The 16,433-nt window shown below is 39.2% G+C and overlaps 1 protein-coding gene and 1 long non-coding RNA gene across 2 annotated transcripts; both read right to left on the bottom strand.

Moving 5' to 3' along the window:
• Positions 1–3,375: 3,375 nt before the first annotated feature.
• LOC118347966 lies at positions 3,376–5,057 on the bottom strand. The gene is made up of 3 exons (XM_035688665.1): positions 4,034–5,057; positions 3,503–3,939; positions 3,376–3,408 (listed from the first exon to the last, which is right to left on the bottom strand). Exons 1-3 carry the CDS (start codon positions 5,055–5,057, stop codon positions 3,376–3,378), a joined length of 1,494 nt encoding a protein of 497 aa, XP_035544558.1.
• Positions 5,058–8,596: 3,539 nt separating this feature from the next.
• Positions 8,597–16,390, bottom strand: LOC109014746. The gene is made up of 3 exons (XR_001999772.2): positions 15,927–16,390; positions 15,528–15,594; positions 8,597–8,981 (listed from the first exon to the last, which is right to left on the bottom strand). It is a non-coding gene; the product is annotated as an uncharacterized LOC109014746 (long non-coding RNA).
• Between the last annotated feature and the right edge of the window lie 43 nt (positions 16,391–16,433).

The following is a 16,433-nucleotide window of genomic DNA, read 5'->3' as shown; positions in this document are numbered from 1 at the left end:
AGAACTCAACTACAAGTGAGTTTTCTTTGTATTTTTCTTGTGTTTGAATCAGATATTCTAGATGGATTTATAAAGACGATAGAAAGGCTATCTGATAGGGTTTTTCTAATGAGAGTTAGACTCCTACTAGGACTCGAATTTACACACTACGGGATGAGAAAGAGTATGAGATCAGGGTTCAAATTTGAAACAAAGTGGATGAAACTTACGAATTGGTGATTTGAATTTTCAAACAGCGGCTAACAAAGTGATGAGGTTTGGAGACTAGAATAAAAATTTAAACTTTAAATTTCAAAACAAAAATCGTAGTGAACGTAATCTGAAACACTTTAGAAATCCTTATTAAAACAAAACTCTAACAAATCATAAATAGCAACCATAATAGAAAATATAGAGATAAATTAAATATAAATTCTGATAAAACTATACTCATAAAAATATAAATTCTAAAATAAAAGTTTACTAGGAAAAAATTACTAATATACCCTAAAACCAAAACTGGTATGTCACAAATCTCCCCCCCTAAAAGAAAATCTCGTCCCCGAGATGGAACGTACCTTGATTTAAATAAGTCGGGGTACTTCTCTCTCATGTCTTCTTCGTGTTCCCAAGTGGCTTCTCTCTCATTGTGGTGACTCCAAAGTACTTTAACCATTGGAATGGTTCTGCGTCGTAGCACTTGGGCCTTCTGTGCTAATATTCTCACTGGAACTTCTTCATAGCTGAGGTCGTCTCGAATCTGAAGTGGCTCAAACTCCAAAACATGTGCAGGATCTGGGACATACTTCCTTAGCATAGAGACATGAAACACGTTATGCACTGTCGATAAGTGAGGTGGAAGTGCTAGTCTGTAGGCTGCAGCACCTATTCTTTCAAAGATCTCAAAGGGACCTATGAACCTCGGGCTTAGCTTCCCCTTTTTACCAAAACGCATTACCCCTTTCATCGGTGAAACCTTCAAGAATACTTTATCTTCTATACCAAACTCTAACTCACGCCGTCTCTGGTTGGCATACTTCTTCTGTCGCTCTTGAGCTGTGGCGAGCTTCTTTCTAATAATTGATATTTTCTCACACATGTCTTGAATAATCTCTTGTCCCAAAATCCTTCTCTCTCCTACTTCATCCCAGTAGAGTGGTGACCTACACTTACGCCCATAGAGAACTTCATACGGTGCTGCCTGAATACTTTCCTGATAACTGTTATTATAAGCGAACTCAATAAGGGGTAGATACTTAATCCAACTACCCTTAAATTCCATCACACACGCTCTAAGCATATCTTTTAGGATCTGAATCGTCCTCTCTGATTGACCATCTGTCTGAGGATGAAATGCCGTGCTGTAGGTCAAATGAGTTCCCAACTCCTTCTGTACCTTCCTTCAGAAAGCCGAAGTGAAACGGGTATCTCTGTCAGAGATGATCTTAGACGGTATCCCATGCAATCTGACAATCTCTCTAACGTACAATTCTGCCAATCTATCCACAGAGTACATCATCTGAATGGGAATAAAATGGGCTGATTTTGATAGCCGATCAACAATCACCCATGCTGCATCTTGACCTCCTAATGCTTTCGGGAACCCTGAAACAAAGTCCATCCCAATCTCATCCCAAGTCCACACTGGTATAGGGAGTGGCTATAGTGTGCCTGAGGGTCTCTGATGCTCTGCCTTAACTTGTTGAAATTTCAGACATTATGCTACATATGCCACTATCTCTCACTTCATCCCACACCACCAAAAGTGTTGTTTCAGATCCCGATACATCTTGGTGCTCCCCGGATGAACTGTGTAGAGTGAACGATGAGCTTCTCTCAAGATCAAATCTTTGATTACTCTATCCTTGGGTACACATAATCTTCCTCTAAATCTCAAAGTGCCATCATCTGACACTAGAAAATCAGGTCTCTTACCTTCAACTATTTCCTCTTTAATCTTCATCAATTCCGTATCACTAGCTTGAGCGACCTTAATTTGATCTATCAATGTTGAACCTAAGGTCAAACTATTCAACTTAGCTTGAGTGCCCTGGATTACCTCAATGCCAGCTCGCTCCATGTCTAGTAGTAAATGCTTCTGAGGGGTAAACATCGTAGCCAAAGTGCTAGAGGATGACTTTCGACTAAGTGCATCTGCCACGACGTTTGCTTTACCAGGATGGTAGTTAATATTGCAGTCGTAGTCCTTCAGAAGTTCCAACCATCTTCGTTGTCTCATATTCAGCTCTTTCTGTGTGAAGAAATATTTCAGACTCTTATGATCAGTATAAATCTCGCACTTTTCACCATAAAGATAATGTCTCCATATCTTCAAGGCAAAAACCACTGCTGCAAGTTCCAGATCATGGGTCGGGTAATTCTGCTCATAACTCTTTAGTTGTCGGGAAGCGTATGAAATAACATTCCCATTCTGCATTAAAACACAACCTAAACCCTTTAGTGAAGCATCACTGTATATAACAAATCCTCCATCTCCCGAAGGAACTGCAAGAACTGGTGCTGTCACTAGTCTTTTCTTCAATTCTTGGAAACTGTCTTCACACTCATCTGTCCATATGAACTTCTCATCCTTTCTTGTCAACTTTGTCATCGGAGCTGCAATACTTGAAAAGCCCTCTATAAATCTTCTATAGTAACCAGCGAGGCCTAAGAAACTTCGAACCTCACTGACATTACTAGGCTTAACCCACTTTACCACTGCCTCAACCTTTGCTGGGTCCACTGAAATTCCTTTTGCTGATACCACGTGTCCCAAAAAGGAAATCTCGTGCAACCAAAACTCGCATTTCTTAAATTTTGCATACAACTTCTTTTCTCTTAGTGTTTGAAGGGCAATCCTCAAATGTTCTTCATGCTCTGCACTACTCCGAGAATAAATGAGAATATCGTCGATAAAAACTATCACAAACTGGTCCAAATAATTCTTGAATACCCTATTCATAAGATCCATGAAAGCTGCGGGGGCATTAGTTAGACCAAACGGCATAACAAGAAATTCATAATGTCCATAGTGTGTTCGAAAAGCCGTCTTCTGCACATCTGTCTCTTTAACTTTCAACTGGTGGTATCCGGATCGCAAGTCTATCTTAGAAAAGACTTGGGCTCCCTGAAGTTGATCAAATAAGTCGTCTATCCGAGGTAGAGGGTATCTGTTCTTGATAGTTACCTTATTTAACTCCCTGTAGTCAATACATAAACGCATAGACCCATCCTTCTTCTTCACGAAAAGTACAGGTGCACCCCACGGAGAAACACTGGGGCGTATGAAACCTTTCTCTAGTAACTCTTGTAATTGATCCTTGAGTTCTCTTAACTCAACTGGAGCCATGCGGTAGGGTGCCTTAGATATAGGCGCCGTTCCCGGAGTGAGATCAATCACGAACTCAACTTCTCTATCCTGAGGTACTCCTGGAAGATCTTCAGGAAACACATCTTTAAAATCTCTAACTACTTTTATGTCTTCAATCTTGAGTCCATCTTCTGGTGGTAAAATCAAACTTGCCAGGAATCCCATGCACCCTTGTCTCAAAAGTCTGGTGGCCTGCAAAGCTGAGATTACACGGGGAGGGGAAGTTTCTCGTACAGACTGAAAACTAAACTCCTCCCCATCTGTGCATTTAAAGATCACTCGCTTATTAAAGCAATCCACACATGCATGGTTCTGGGATAACCAGTCCATTCCCAGAATCACGTCAACTCCGGACATATCAAATACGATTAAGTCCGCAGGTAGAATTCTCCCTTGAATCTCTATCGGACAACCAATTAGCACAGAATCACAAATAATATGATCTCCCGAGGGCGTAGCAACAGACATACTAGGTTCTAGCGGTTCAGGTATCTTCTCAGCCAAATGTGCATAATGATTAGAAATGAAAGAATGAATAGCACCAGAGTCGAATAAAATGGAGGCATGACGTGAAAACAACGATAACGTGCCTATATGAATGACATAACAACTTAAAGCTATCAGGATCATGTAATTTATTCATCGTTCTATAAAGATATCTAAATTTAGGAAAGCGAAAGGTACCTGTGACTACATCATTTGATGCTTCAGCATCAATAGGGGTAAGGGCATAAACTCTGGCTGTAGCATGCGTCTTCTGTCCTCCGTTCCTACCCGGTTCCCCAGGTTTCTTAACTGGGCAGTCCCGAGCTAGATGGTTTGGCTTCCCACACTTGAAACACACGTTCTGGCCAAACATGCACCTTCCCAAATTTCGTTTCCCACATGTTGCACACGTGGGGTAAGTTTGCCCTGCTGGTGGTTGACCTTGACGATTCATAATGTGAGGCCTCTTGTCCTTATGCGATACTGCTTGGGGTTGTTGCTGTTGCTGGCGCTTCCTTTGATTGTTGTACTCGATGTTCTCTTGGAGGTCTTCTTCAGCAATGGTAGCTCGGGTGACTAGCTCTGTGAAACTCAGAATCCTGAGAGTACGGACACGTTCTCGAATCCTACGATCCAGTCCACGCTCAAATTTTTCAGCCTTCTTTTCCTCATCCGGAATTAAGTAAATAGCAAAACGAGAAAGCTCCATGAACGTTGTAGCATATTGCGCTACCGTCATAGATCCTTGAGTAAGATCCATAAACTGGCAAGCTCTCGACTCCTGAAGAGTTTGTGGAAAGAAGTGGTCCAAAAAGATTTTCTTGAAATGCTCCCAAGTAATGGGGACTGCTTCCCCTAGTTCCAGCTGAACCAAAGCCAGGGTTGACTTCCACCACTTGTTTGCCATATCAGTCAAGTGGTACGTGGCGTATTTGACCTTCTGATCATCAGTGCAGTAGAGCACTTCAAAAATCTGCTCTATACGATCGATCCAGCTTTCTGCATCCATGGAATTCAATCTGCCATCGAACGTAGGAGGATGCTGACGAGAAAATTGCTCCAAAGTACAACCGGCTTGTGGAGCTCTAGGCGCCATAAATTGGCCGCTAACCATAGATTGAAAGAATTGGGTAGCAGCTGCGACCAGATGGTCCGGGTTATCATTCTGGTTAGAACCAGAAGATCCCTCTCGGGTTGGGTGATTTCTAGTACCGGGGGCCATGATCTACGTCAAATGTTATAATAACAATTATCTAGTATTTGATAAGAACGTAAAAACAATGACAATGAAACAAACTATACTGATTGTTCTAACTAGTAAAAACTATAAAGTATTCAACCCTAAACAAACCTTGATTACTCGCGAGCAGGCTAGGAGCATCCTAGGTAATTTTAACTAAAAATTTTACAAAAAGTTTTTTTTTTTTTTTTTTTTGAAAAGTCTACAGAATCGACCGGCTCTGATACCAAATTGTAACACCCCCTTCCCGTAGGCTAGGTGTGTCACGTATATTTTTTTCATGAAAAATAAACCCGGCAAGCGATTCTCTAATTTCACAATTGAAAAATAAACTGAAATAATTTATTATGAAATAAAAGGTCTAATAAAAATGTCTTCCTAAAAACATTAAAGAAATAACTGAATAAATTCGTCATAAGAGACACATTTTATTTTAAAAAGTCTGAACAAAACTAAAATGCTCCTTCTACTCCTGGCCTGCCTGCTCGTAATCATCATCTTCACCTGGGTAATTAAAAACATGAAAATAAACTAAAATGAGTCGATGACTCAGTAAGAAATCTATCATAACGAAAACATAATAAACATAAAATTTTCATAAGAACCTTCATGCTGAGCTTAAAATTCATGACTGTTCATGCTAATGCTTATGCTATGTATGACTGATTTATCTGAACTAACTGACTGAGTTATCTTACTTATCTGACTGGCCAACACACTTAACCCTGTGTGCAAGGTTGTGCACCAGCCCCACATCCCGCTGCAGCAAGGGGAACTGCTGATAGTATTTTAGCATACTATGGTGGACCACGACTGAGTTCGTGGCTTGCACACCACCCTGAAACTGAACTGCATTGGTACCATGCATCTGAATGGCCATCTTATTAACTGATCTGAACTTATCTTACACTTGAAATTAAGATGGCTTACGTGTCTTATACACATGAGATGCATGACATATTATATACATAAATCATAATTTCTGAATTTAAACATGATGCGGAATGGCATGATTGTATGCTATGCTGGATGACATGCTTGCACATGACATGAGCGGTTCATAAATAATGGCTATCGAAGAACTGGCTTGAATAATACATACATATAAGCTAACTGTGATGATCCTAATTTATGATCAAATTTACTTACCTCGATGCGTTTCATCTTGAATAATACTTCGTAACTTGAGACCTAAAATCAATAATTAACTATCACTAAATTGTTTGGAAATACGTAAATAAATACTAATATCTTACTTAACTAAATCGGAATTCTAAAACATAGTCAAACCAATATTTGTTTAACACTAAAATCAATAATTCATAGTATTTAAATTACTTAAAATAATAATTGATAATTTAGTAGAAATACTCGAGCTATTTTTTTAAATAATTCACAAAAACTTAAATTCTTAAACTAAGTTTCATTTCTTAACGTAATTATTAAATCTTATAAGAAACTTAATAAATTCCATTAAATTCTTAACATAGAAATTTTATTAAAATCTTTACTAAATTGACAAAAGAAATATTAACTCAAATATTAGACTTAAAAATTATACTTTAAAACATCTTTCCAATTCTTTAAACATTTATTAAAAAGAACCTTTAACTAAATATATTTATTTAATAAACTCAACTAATAATATTAAACTCAATATAAATCACTAAAACAATTATTGAAGTAAAATGAGATCAAGTCTAACTTAAAATATAAGCTCAAATAAATATCACTATAATCTGTAAAAAGGGTTAAAAACTCTGGCCCATGAAAATAACATTATTACAGGAGCCCAAACCAAATAAATAAACCCAAACCCAACCTCATACGGGCCTAAGGCCCAAGGCCCATCAAAAGAAACCCACGGGTTCTTCAAGAACCCGAGTACACGGCAAACAACACAGAGAATTCGGGAGAGAGGGTTCTACGATGGAAGAGCTTACCGAGAGGGGCTGAGGGCGACGGCGGCGCTGGGTTGCAGGGAGCGACCGGCGACGCGACAGGAGGGTCTCTACGGTGGTGCGACACCGAAGGAAGAGAGAGAGAGAGAGTTTAGAGAGAGGAACTACTAAACCGAAACAAAAGAGAGAGAAAGAGAGCTGATGGCGGTCGAGGCCTTACCGGAAAAGAGGTGGCTGAGCTAGGGCTGGGCTGGTCGGCACCGTCTGTGACGCCGGAAGGGAGTCCCGCGACTCTGAGTGGCGTGGAGTTACTGCGAGAATAAGTGGGTGGCTGCGGGTCAGAGAAGAGAACTCCAAGACAAGTGAGTTTTCTTTGTATTTTTCTTGTGTTTGAATCAGATATTCTTAGATGGATTTATAAAGACGATAGAAAGGCTATCTGATAGGGTTTTTTTTTCTAATGAGAGTTAGACTCCTACTAGGACTCGAATTTACACACTACGGGATGAGAAAGAGTATGAGATCAGGGTTTCAAATTTGAAACAAAGTGGATGAACTTACGGATTGGTGATTTGAATTTGTCAAACAGCGGCTAACAAAGTGATGAGGTTCGGAGACTAGAAAAATTTAAACTTTAAATTTTCAAAACACACATCGCAGTGAACGTAATCTAAAACACTTTAAAAATCCTTATTAAAACAAAACTCTAACAAATCATAAATAGCAACTATAATAGAAAATATAGAGATAAATTAAATATAAATTCTGATAAAACTATACTCATAAAAATATAAATTCTAAAATAAAAGTTTACTAGGAAATATTACTAATATACCCTAACACCAAAACTGGTATGTCACACTTTCATATAGGAGTCAAACTATAAATTATTGTAAATATTTATTTGAAAATGTGTAATTTCATGTTTGTATTTAGTTGGATGACTCATGCATAGCCAGAGGTCTGTTTTACCACTCGTATTTTTATTTTTTATTTTTAAGTGGGTGGCTCCTTTAGGTTTCAGCTAAAAAGCAGAGTTTCCAATAGCCTTTGGTAGCTGCGTTAATGTTACAAAGTGAATGAATATTGTGCTTCTTAATTTGTAGTTGCTGGATGTTTTTTGTTTCATTGAGCACATCAAGCTATATACGGGTGGTTTTGATTGGAGGAAAGATTGAATTATGGCAGTCTTAGAATTATGGCTATGTATGTATATGACCGGCTATTTTGATGCATTTAGACTTATGGCAGTTTTAGAATTCTGGACATAATTATTCACTTCACCACACCTTTCACTAAATGATTGTACATAATACAATTATAACTTCAGGGAAAAACTAATATTGGGGAAAAAATTAGAAAAAGTGCAAGGCAGACTTTGCTTTCAAGAAAATTGAATCAATTCCAACACCTAATAGTACCAGTACCAGTACCAACATTTCAGTTTGTGTTCCAACTCATAGAAGAAAATAGAATCAATTCCAACACCTAGCAGTTACAGTTCACATTTACACCACATAAAAGCAGTACAACATATTTATGAAATTTAGCAACTTAAAATCCAATGCTCATCAAATGGAAATTCATTCCACTACTTTTAATATTCATATAATTCTCCACATGGATTCAAAGCTAAATTTCTTATTAGAGCCCAAAATAAAAAAACAAAATATACACAAATATTGTGTGCACGAACCACCTTATAAGATAGATGGTTACTTAAACCAGTCAAAATAAACCTAATGACTTTTTATATGGAATTTATCCAAACCAAGCAAACAAAATAACAAAGATGACAATCCAATACAAATACAATAACTTTCGCTTTTCCTTTTTTAGATTCTTTGTCATTTCTCTCACTTTATCTTCCATTTTTCCGAACGGCATATTTGCGCTATAATACATCATCCCATGTCTTCCAAGCCTTAGTCTCTCTTAATAAGATGTTTTCCTCTAGCAACTGTAATATATTCGTCCATACAAAGAATTCACACATTGCATCTCCCTGCACACAGTACAAACTCTCAATTAACATGATAAAGCCCCGCAACCAGCAAATCGATATGCAAATATGACAAATTAAAGCCATGAAAAACAAAATCCAACAGTTTATAAATTTTTTTGATCATCAAACCCAATTAACACATTGCAAAGATCCATCAAATAAGCAAGACAATTTTGTGATATAAGAAATTCTGTATGAGTTTAATACACTTTTTTCTATAAGACTCATTATATTTATAAAAATACTGAAAGCATGACAATATATTTTTATCTTATATTAACTTTATTAACTTTTCCACAATAACATGCCCCAACCTAGAGTAGATAAGAATCGAGAAGTTTGAGTGGATGAGAAATTGTGGAATAAGTTAGTGAATGGGAAAGTTTCTTAAGTGTACGAAGTGAATTAAGTATTTTGAAAATTTAAATAAAAAGAGTGGATTCCTTTCTTCTTTTTTTTTTTTTTTGAAATAAACCTCTGTATATTTCCTTTTCCATTAAGTATTCAACTGGTTACAATGTTTATCATTTACAACTTTCAGAACAATCTCAGGTGGGACACATTCCATCCACACCCTTTCCATCTCTATAGACAGTCCTATTTTAGCAAGGCAATGTGCCACTTCATTACATTCTCTATGAGTAAAAGTCAGTTTCCACCCTCTGCAACCTCTGAGTTCCTTCTGTAGATCCCCCACCGCTTGACCCTCCCATGATTCATCCTCCTCTTCCTTGTTCACCCCATCCACCACCCTCTTTGCATCCCCTTCAAACCAAACATTGTAGAAACCCAGCTCTTTACACAGCTCTACCGCCCTACCCAATGCTTTGCATTCTGCAATGAAAGGAGAAGAAACATGCTTGAATTGAGCACATAAGGATACCAGGACATCCCCTCTCCAGTCCCTTATTACCACCCCTGCTCCCATAAGCTTTTTACGTAGGTCAAGAGCCGTATCAAAATTCACTTTGACACTCAATTCTTCAGGTTTTTGCCAAGGTCTTCTCTGCTGAGATTTTTCCATCTTCCTCCCATCTGATATACTCTCTCTTTGTGCCTCTTGGAATTCATCTAAGCAGACTTGTGCCTTTCTCATGACACTAAAAGGGCTAGAAAAGCAGTTATCAAACACCCATTTGTTTCTTCTGATCCAGATCGAATGCATAATAGCCACTCATTTTTCCAGCTCAGATTGAGACAGACCCTCAACCATTTTCAACCATAGTTCCACAAAATCATCCCCTTCCGAGTTCCATTTTTGCAAAGAGCTCCCCTTCTCTGCCCATACATCTGAAGAGGCAAGACAAGTCCACAAAACATGGACTACAGATTCTTCTCCTTGCAAGCAGATTGGACACCTTGGATCATTAATAACTTTTTTCTTATAGAGGTTCAGTTTAGTGGGCAAGATGTTATGCAAAGCCTTCCAAATCATATGCTTCCAGCCCCCTGGTACTGACAACTGCCATACATTCCTCCATATATCCTTCTTCCCTTGAGTACAAGAAGCTTGCCCTTCCCTATCTTTGCACTTTTGAATCTCAGCATGGTAAGTGCTCTTTACTGAGTACTTGCCATCCTTAGTTAGGCCCCAAATCTGTTTATCACCTCCTCCCCTTCGACTAAGAGGTATAGCACAAATTACTGCTGTCTCTTCTTCATTAAAAATCTCATGAATCAGCTTAGCTTTCCACTCCATCTTTTCCTCATCAATCAGTTCTCGCACCTTCGCATCTGGTCTAAGCAGGCGTATAGGAGATTGGACAGAAAAAGAAGTTTGCCTAGGCAACCACTTTTGACCCCAAATCCTTATATCCTTTCCATCCCCTACCCTCCATCTCACCCCATTCTTCACTACCTCCTGCACTGACCACAAACTTCTCCATATATAAGAAGGCATCAATCCCAACTTTGCATCAGTATACTTAGAATCCTTGAAGTACTTTTCTTTAAAAATTCTTGAAACAAGAGAGTTCTCCCTCTTCATGAGTCTCCATCCCTGCTTAGCCAACATAGCTTTGTTAAAAACCTCCATATCCCTGAAACCAAGACCACCCACTGATTTCGACTCTCCCAATTTTTCCCAGCTCTTCCAATGAATACCCGAGTCTTTATTCCCTTGTTTCCACCAGAATCTTGCTATAATAGCTTCAAGGTCATCACAAAGCTTTTTTGGCAATCTAAACACACTCATTGAGTATGTTGGGATAGCTTGAAGAACTGCTTTAATCATTATCTCTTTTCCAGCTTTGGATAACCAAATATTTTTCCAATTTTGAATCTTTTGCCAAACTCTTTCCTTTATACTTTGGAAGGTTTTATACTTGGCTCTCCCTACCATTGCTGGAAGTCCAAGGTATCTTTCATAATTATCACACCCTGTTGCGCCTATCTCCTTAACCACCTCCTCCTTTACTGGTTTCTTAGTGTTTGAGCTGAACAAGATGGTAGTTTTCTATTTGTTAAGGGTCTGACCTGATGCCAATTCATAGCTGCCCAGTATGCATCCAACTCTTCTCCATTCTTCTGTTAAAGCCCTACAAAAGATTACACAATCATCCGCAAACATGAGATGATTGACCTTCGTTCCCCCTCTACTTGCTGTAACTCCTTTTATATGCCCCTCTTGAGCTGCTTTATTCAACATATGGCTTAGTCCCTCAGCACAAATCAGAAACAAGTAAGGGGACAAAGGGTCCCCTTGCCTAAGTCCCCGAGAAGGTTTTATCAGCTGGCCAGGTTTCCCATTAAGGAGGACTTGATAGGTAACTGAGATGACACAGTCCATTAACAGCTTTGTCAACCTCTCTCCAAACCCCAGCTTCAACAGCATAGCTCTTAGAAAATCCCACTCTACTCTGTCATAGGCCTTTGCCATATCCAATTTCACTGCCATGCAACCTACTCTTCCTTTTTTCCTTGTTTTCATAGAGTGCAGCAGCTCATAAGCAATTAATATATTATCAGAGATTAATCTTCCAGGGATGAATGCACTCTGATTAAGAGAAATACACCCTTGCAGTACCTCTTTAATCCTATTTGCTAGCACCTTAGAAATCAGCTTATAGGAGACATTACATAGGCTTATTGGTCTATATTCCCTCACTGAGCTGGGTGTTTTAACCTTAGGGACTAGAGCAATCAAAGTATGGTTAAACCCCACACTCATTTCCCCTCCATTTAAAAACTCTAACACAGGTGCACAAGTCTCCTTTCCCACCACCTCCCAATGGTTATTGTAGAACCCCACTCCAAACCCATCTGCACCTGGCGACTTTAATGCTGACATCTGTTTCAAGGCCCTTTCCACTTCTTCTGGTAGAAACTGTTTTTCCAACTTCCTTCTTTTTTCTGCATCAATTTTTTGCTCTAACCCCTTCACGCATTTTTCCACCTGCTCACTAGTGGGGTTTGAGGAAGTATAAACCCCTCGGAAATAACCACTAAGAACCCCTTCAATCTGCTCCTCACCATATACCTCTCTCCCTTCCTCATCTTTAATTTTCACAATTGCATTTTTTCTCCTTCTCTGAGAAGCACAGGTATGAAAATACCTAGTGTTCCTGTCTCCCTGTTGCAGCCAATGTTTCTTTGCTCTAATCTTCCATTTCAGATTTTCTTGTTCCAACAAACTCTCTACTTCCTTCCCTTTTGCTTTTATTTTAGCCATCTGTAAAGTGCCTTCACTCTCCTGTAACTTTTTTAATTCTTCCATTTTTACTTTCAGCTCTTGAGTACTCTCCTTCACCTTCCCTTTCCTCCACTGACTTAGAGCTCCCCTGCACCTTGATAGTTTGTTGAGCAAAATCTCTTGTGGTTTCATCTGTCCTCTTTCCTTTTCCCATACTTCTTTGATAACCTCTCTGCAGCCCTCCACCAAATCCCAACTTAGCTCATACTTGAAACAGTTGCCCCTTCGATAACCTTCTTTATTAACATTTCTGTTGAAAGACAAAAATAAGGGGCTGTGATCTGAGCACACAGCAGGCAGAATGTCCACCCTGGCTTGAACATTATTATTTCTCCAACAATGGTTTACTACTGCTCTATCAAGCCTTTCTCTAATGAGGGACTCCCTTTCTTGCCCATTGCACCAAGTGTATTTACTGCCCCTCCAACCCAAATCTGTCAAACAACCATCCTCAAGTACCCTTCTGAAGCCCTCCATTTGGTCCTCCCTTCTATCCCTACCCCCTTCTTTCTCATTGTTGCTCACTATTTCATTAAAGTCCCCAATCACCAACCACCCCTTATGCCTTCCAGGATTAAAAGATGAGAGTAAATCCCATGAGCTTTTTCTTTTGTTTGAATCCGGATGGCCATAAAAAGCTGTGAGTAACCATTTATTTCCCCCCTCCCCTTCATCAATCCAACTATTAATATGCCTACAAGAAAAGTTAATCAAACTAACCATCTCCTCTAACCTCCATAAAAGAAGGAGACCTCCACTTTGACCCCTCGAATCCACCCCCACACATCCTTCAAATCCCAACTTTCTCAATGCCAATGCACCTTTATTCACTGTCATTCTAGTTTCCATTAAAAAAATAATGTTTGGCCTCAAATCCCTTACTGTTACATAAAGGGATTGAACTGTTCGGGGGTTGCCAAGCCCCCGACAGTTCCAGCTTAAGATTTTCATGGCTGCTGGCGGGGCTGCCTCACAGCCTCCGCCAATACATAGGTTGCTTCCACATGAGTAGCTTCCACCTGACTCTCATCCTTATCTACTTTTATTTTTTTCACTTCCTCTTTCAGACCCTCTCCTAGCAGCTTTCTCTTTGTCACCTTCTGAATTCCAGCCATAACATTCACACTTTTATCCCTAGCCCTCCTCTTCCATCTCCCCCCATAACTTCCCTTTTCATCCTCTTTTACAATTTCCTTAATAAGTAGGGCAGACCCCTCTTCACCTTCCACCCCCTCGTCACCTTCTTTCTGCTTCTCCATATACTCCCCAGGAAGTAATGAACTCATCACCTCTTTCTCTCCCTCATCTTCTCTGTTTTTTATTATTGAGTTTTCTTCATTTACCGTTCCCCCACTCTCTAGCCCTCCCCCCTCTTTCGAGGACTGTATTTCCCCTTCCCTCTCAATTACTACTCCCTCCCCCTTCCCCTTTGTTCTACTCTCCCCTGCATTTCCTCTATCATAATATTTTTCCCCAGATCTGTTCCCTCGAGAGGTATCAGACCTCCAGGTGCCTCCCTTAGAAAATCTTTCAGCTCGCAACCATGCCCCGTATTGAGGCCCCTTCTCCATTCCCACCCCATTCTTACCACAATCAGAATCACCATGAATCAAACACCCACAGTCAAAACACAATCGAGGTAACTTTTCGTATTTAAAATTAACCCAGACTTTCTTACCTTCCATAGCAACCATTCGGCCTCTAGTAATGGCTTGTTTGATTGGGATCTCGATCCTCACTCTCAACGAGCTTCCCCAGCCAATACCATCTTCCGGGACGTCGACCTCCAGCACCCTTCCAACCGAGCTTCCTATCTTCGTTCCACTTTCTTTACTCATACTTCCCAGTGGTAAGTTCAACATTTGTACCCAAAACACTTCTGTCTCAAACTCAAGAGTTTGTGCTTGCGCCAGTCCATCAAACAGCTTGAGTGCGAAGAGATGGTTATCAAACAACCATGGGCGCCCTTCTAACACTCTAACCTTATCTGCGTGATTTGAGAAAGAAATGATAAATGTATTGACCCTGATCTCCTGGAACTTTGCCGGTTTGCTCACCCTCCAAACTTTTGCCATCGTAGACTCCACAAAATCTTTCCCAATCCGCGTATCCAACCAGATTTTCCCAACAAGGCTCTTTTCCCCTTTTTCACTCATCCCTTTCTCCATTCCTCCAAGCTCTATCAGAGAGCTCTCCTCCTCCGTCAGACGGAGATTCTCATACATGTCCTCCAGTCCTTCCATACCTCCCCCCCTCTCAGCCGTCGTGAACCGGCAAGATTCCCTTTCAGACAGTCATAACTGCCTCATAACAAACTTTCCCCCCAAAACTCCACCTCTGCTCGAGAGCCAGAGAGGATACTCCTCGAATTCATAATGTTGGATACGGATTCCTTTATTTATATCAAGGTTATACTTTAATGCAAGAAATTATATTTTATGATTATAAGGATATTTGAGATTGTATGGTTAATGCTTTAGACACACATGCAGTACAAATAATAAAACTTGCATACCACTGAAATGCTTACATGCGTTAATTTGACTTGAAAAAAAAAATTTAAAAATAAAATCTTATAATAAAATTTAATACAAAAGCTTTGCATCTCTAGAATATGCTTACACAAATTGTGGTAGACTTGAATCTATTTTGCATGTACAAATAATAAAACTTGCATAATCCTTCTTTCTCCATATATATATATATTGGCCAAGTTCGAAATGAACTAGAAAGTTCATCCCATAAAAGAAGAGTATTTATTTTAGGATGGATAATAATAATAATAATAATAATAATAATAATAATAATGATAATAATGATATGCTGCTTGCTAGAACATGCATGTAGGACATTACCCAATCATGAACTCCACAAGCCTCCTTTAGCCCATAAGTGAGACCTGAATACACTCCTCAGCCAGTCCTGCAGAGTACAAAATAGCCACTAATCACTCTCCTCCTGTTCGTACGCACATTGCATGCATGCATGGGCATCTATATATGAAATGAGCTAAGCGAATCATAATAATTAACCAGCAAGTTACAATATGAGAGGGTGATCGATCTTATAAAATATTGATGATTTTCTAATATTATATTCAAGTAGAAAAGAACAATGGTTTCTTAAACAAAACTAAAATGATCAATATATGCTTATTATTAGTATGCAATACAGCCACTATCAGCTTTTCCAATATAGCAAACTCATCCCAATAAGTAAGAAGTTAGAAAATAATCAAGCATGTGCGTGCTTACCCCATTGTAAGGACTCTTTTCCGACGTTCGCCACTTGAAGATCAACATTAACGTAACAAATCAATTAAAATCAAAGTATTGATACCAAGACACTAAATCCTAGGGTGGGCAGTAAATTCTCATTCAATCAATTGCATAAGATCAACAATATTTGGGTTAGTTCTTCTATGGGCAGAGGATGGACAAATTTTCTAAGTTTCGGATTAGGGTTTCAGGTCTGGGTTAGGGCTTCACCGTGTCCTACGATGCTCTGTGGGCTTCATATTGCAGATATGGTGTTTGAAGACGACAAGACTTCGTGGGTTCAAATCGGGTTTGTAGTTCAATGATGTGGTAAAAGCTTGAGATAGCAGGGTTTATGGAGTGTTGAGTTCAAGGAGAAGAAGAGTAGAAGTTTTTACCTGCTCTATAGGCTTTGCTCTTTAACACCAACTTGGTTACATTCAAGGAAAAAGATATTTCAATGAGACTTCTCAAATTCTATTCTAAATTCTTAAAAATGAGCAC

This window comes from Juglans regia, chromosome 3, assembly GCF_001411555.2.
Source record: "Juglans regia cultivar Chandler chromosome 3, Walnut 2.0, whole genome shotgun sequence".
Taxonomy (NCBI): domain Eukaryota; kingdom Viridiplantae; phylum Streptophyta; class Magnoliopsida; order Fagales; family Juglandaceae; genus Juglans; species Juglans regia.
The sequence above is the reverse complement of the archived record's forward strand: the minus strand, read 5'-3'. Positions and strand labels throughout refer to the sequence as shown.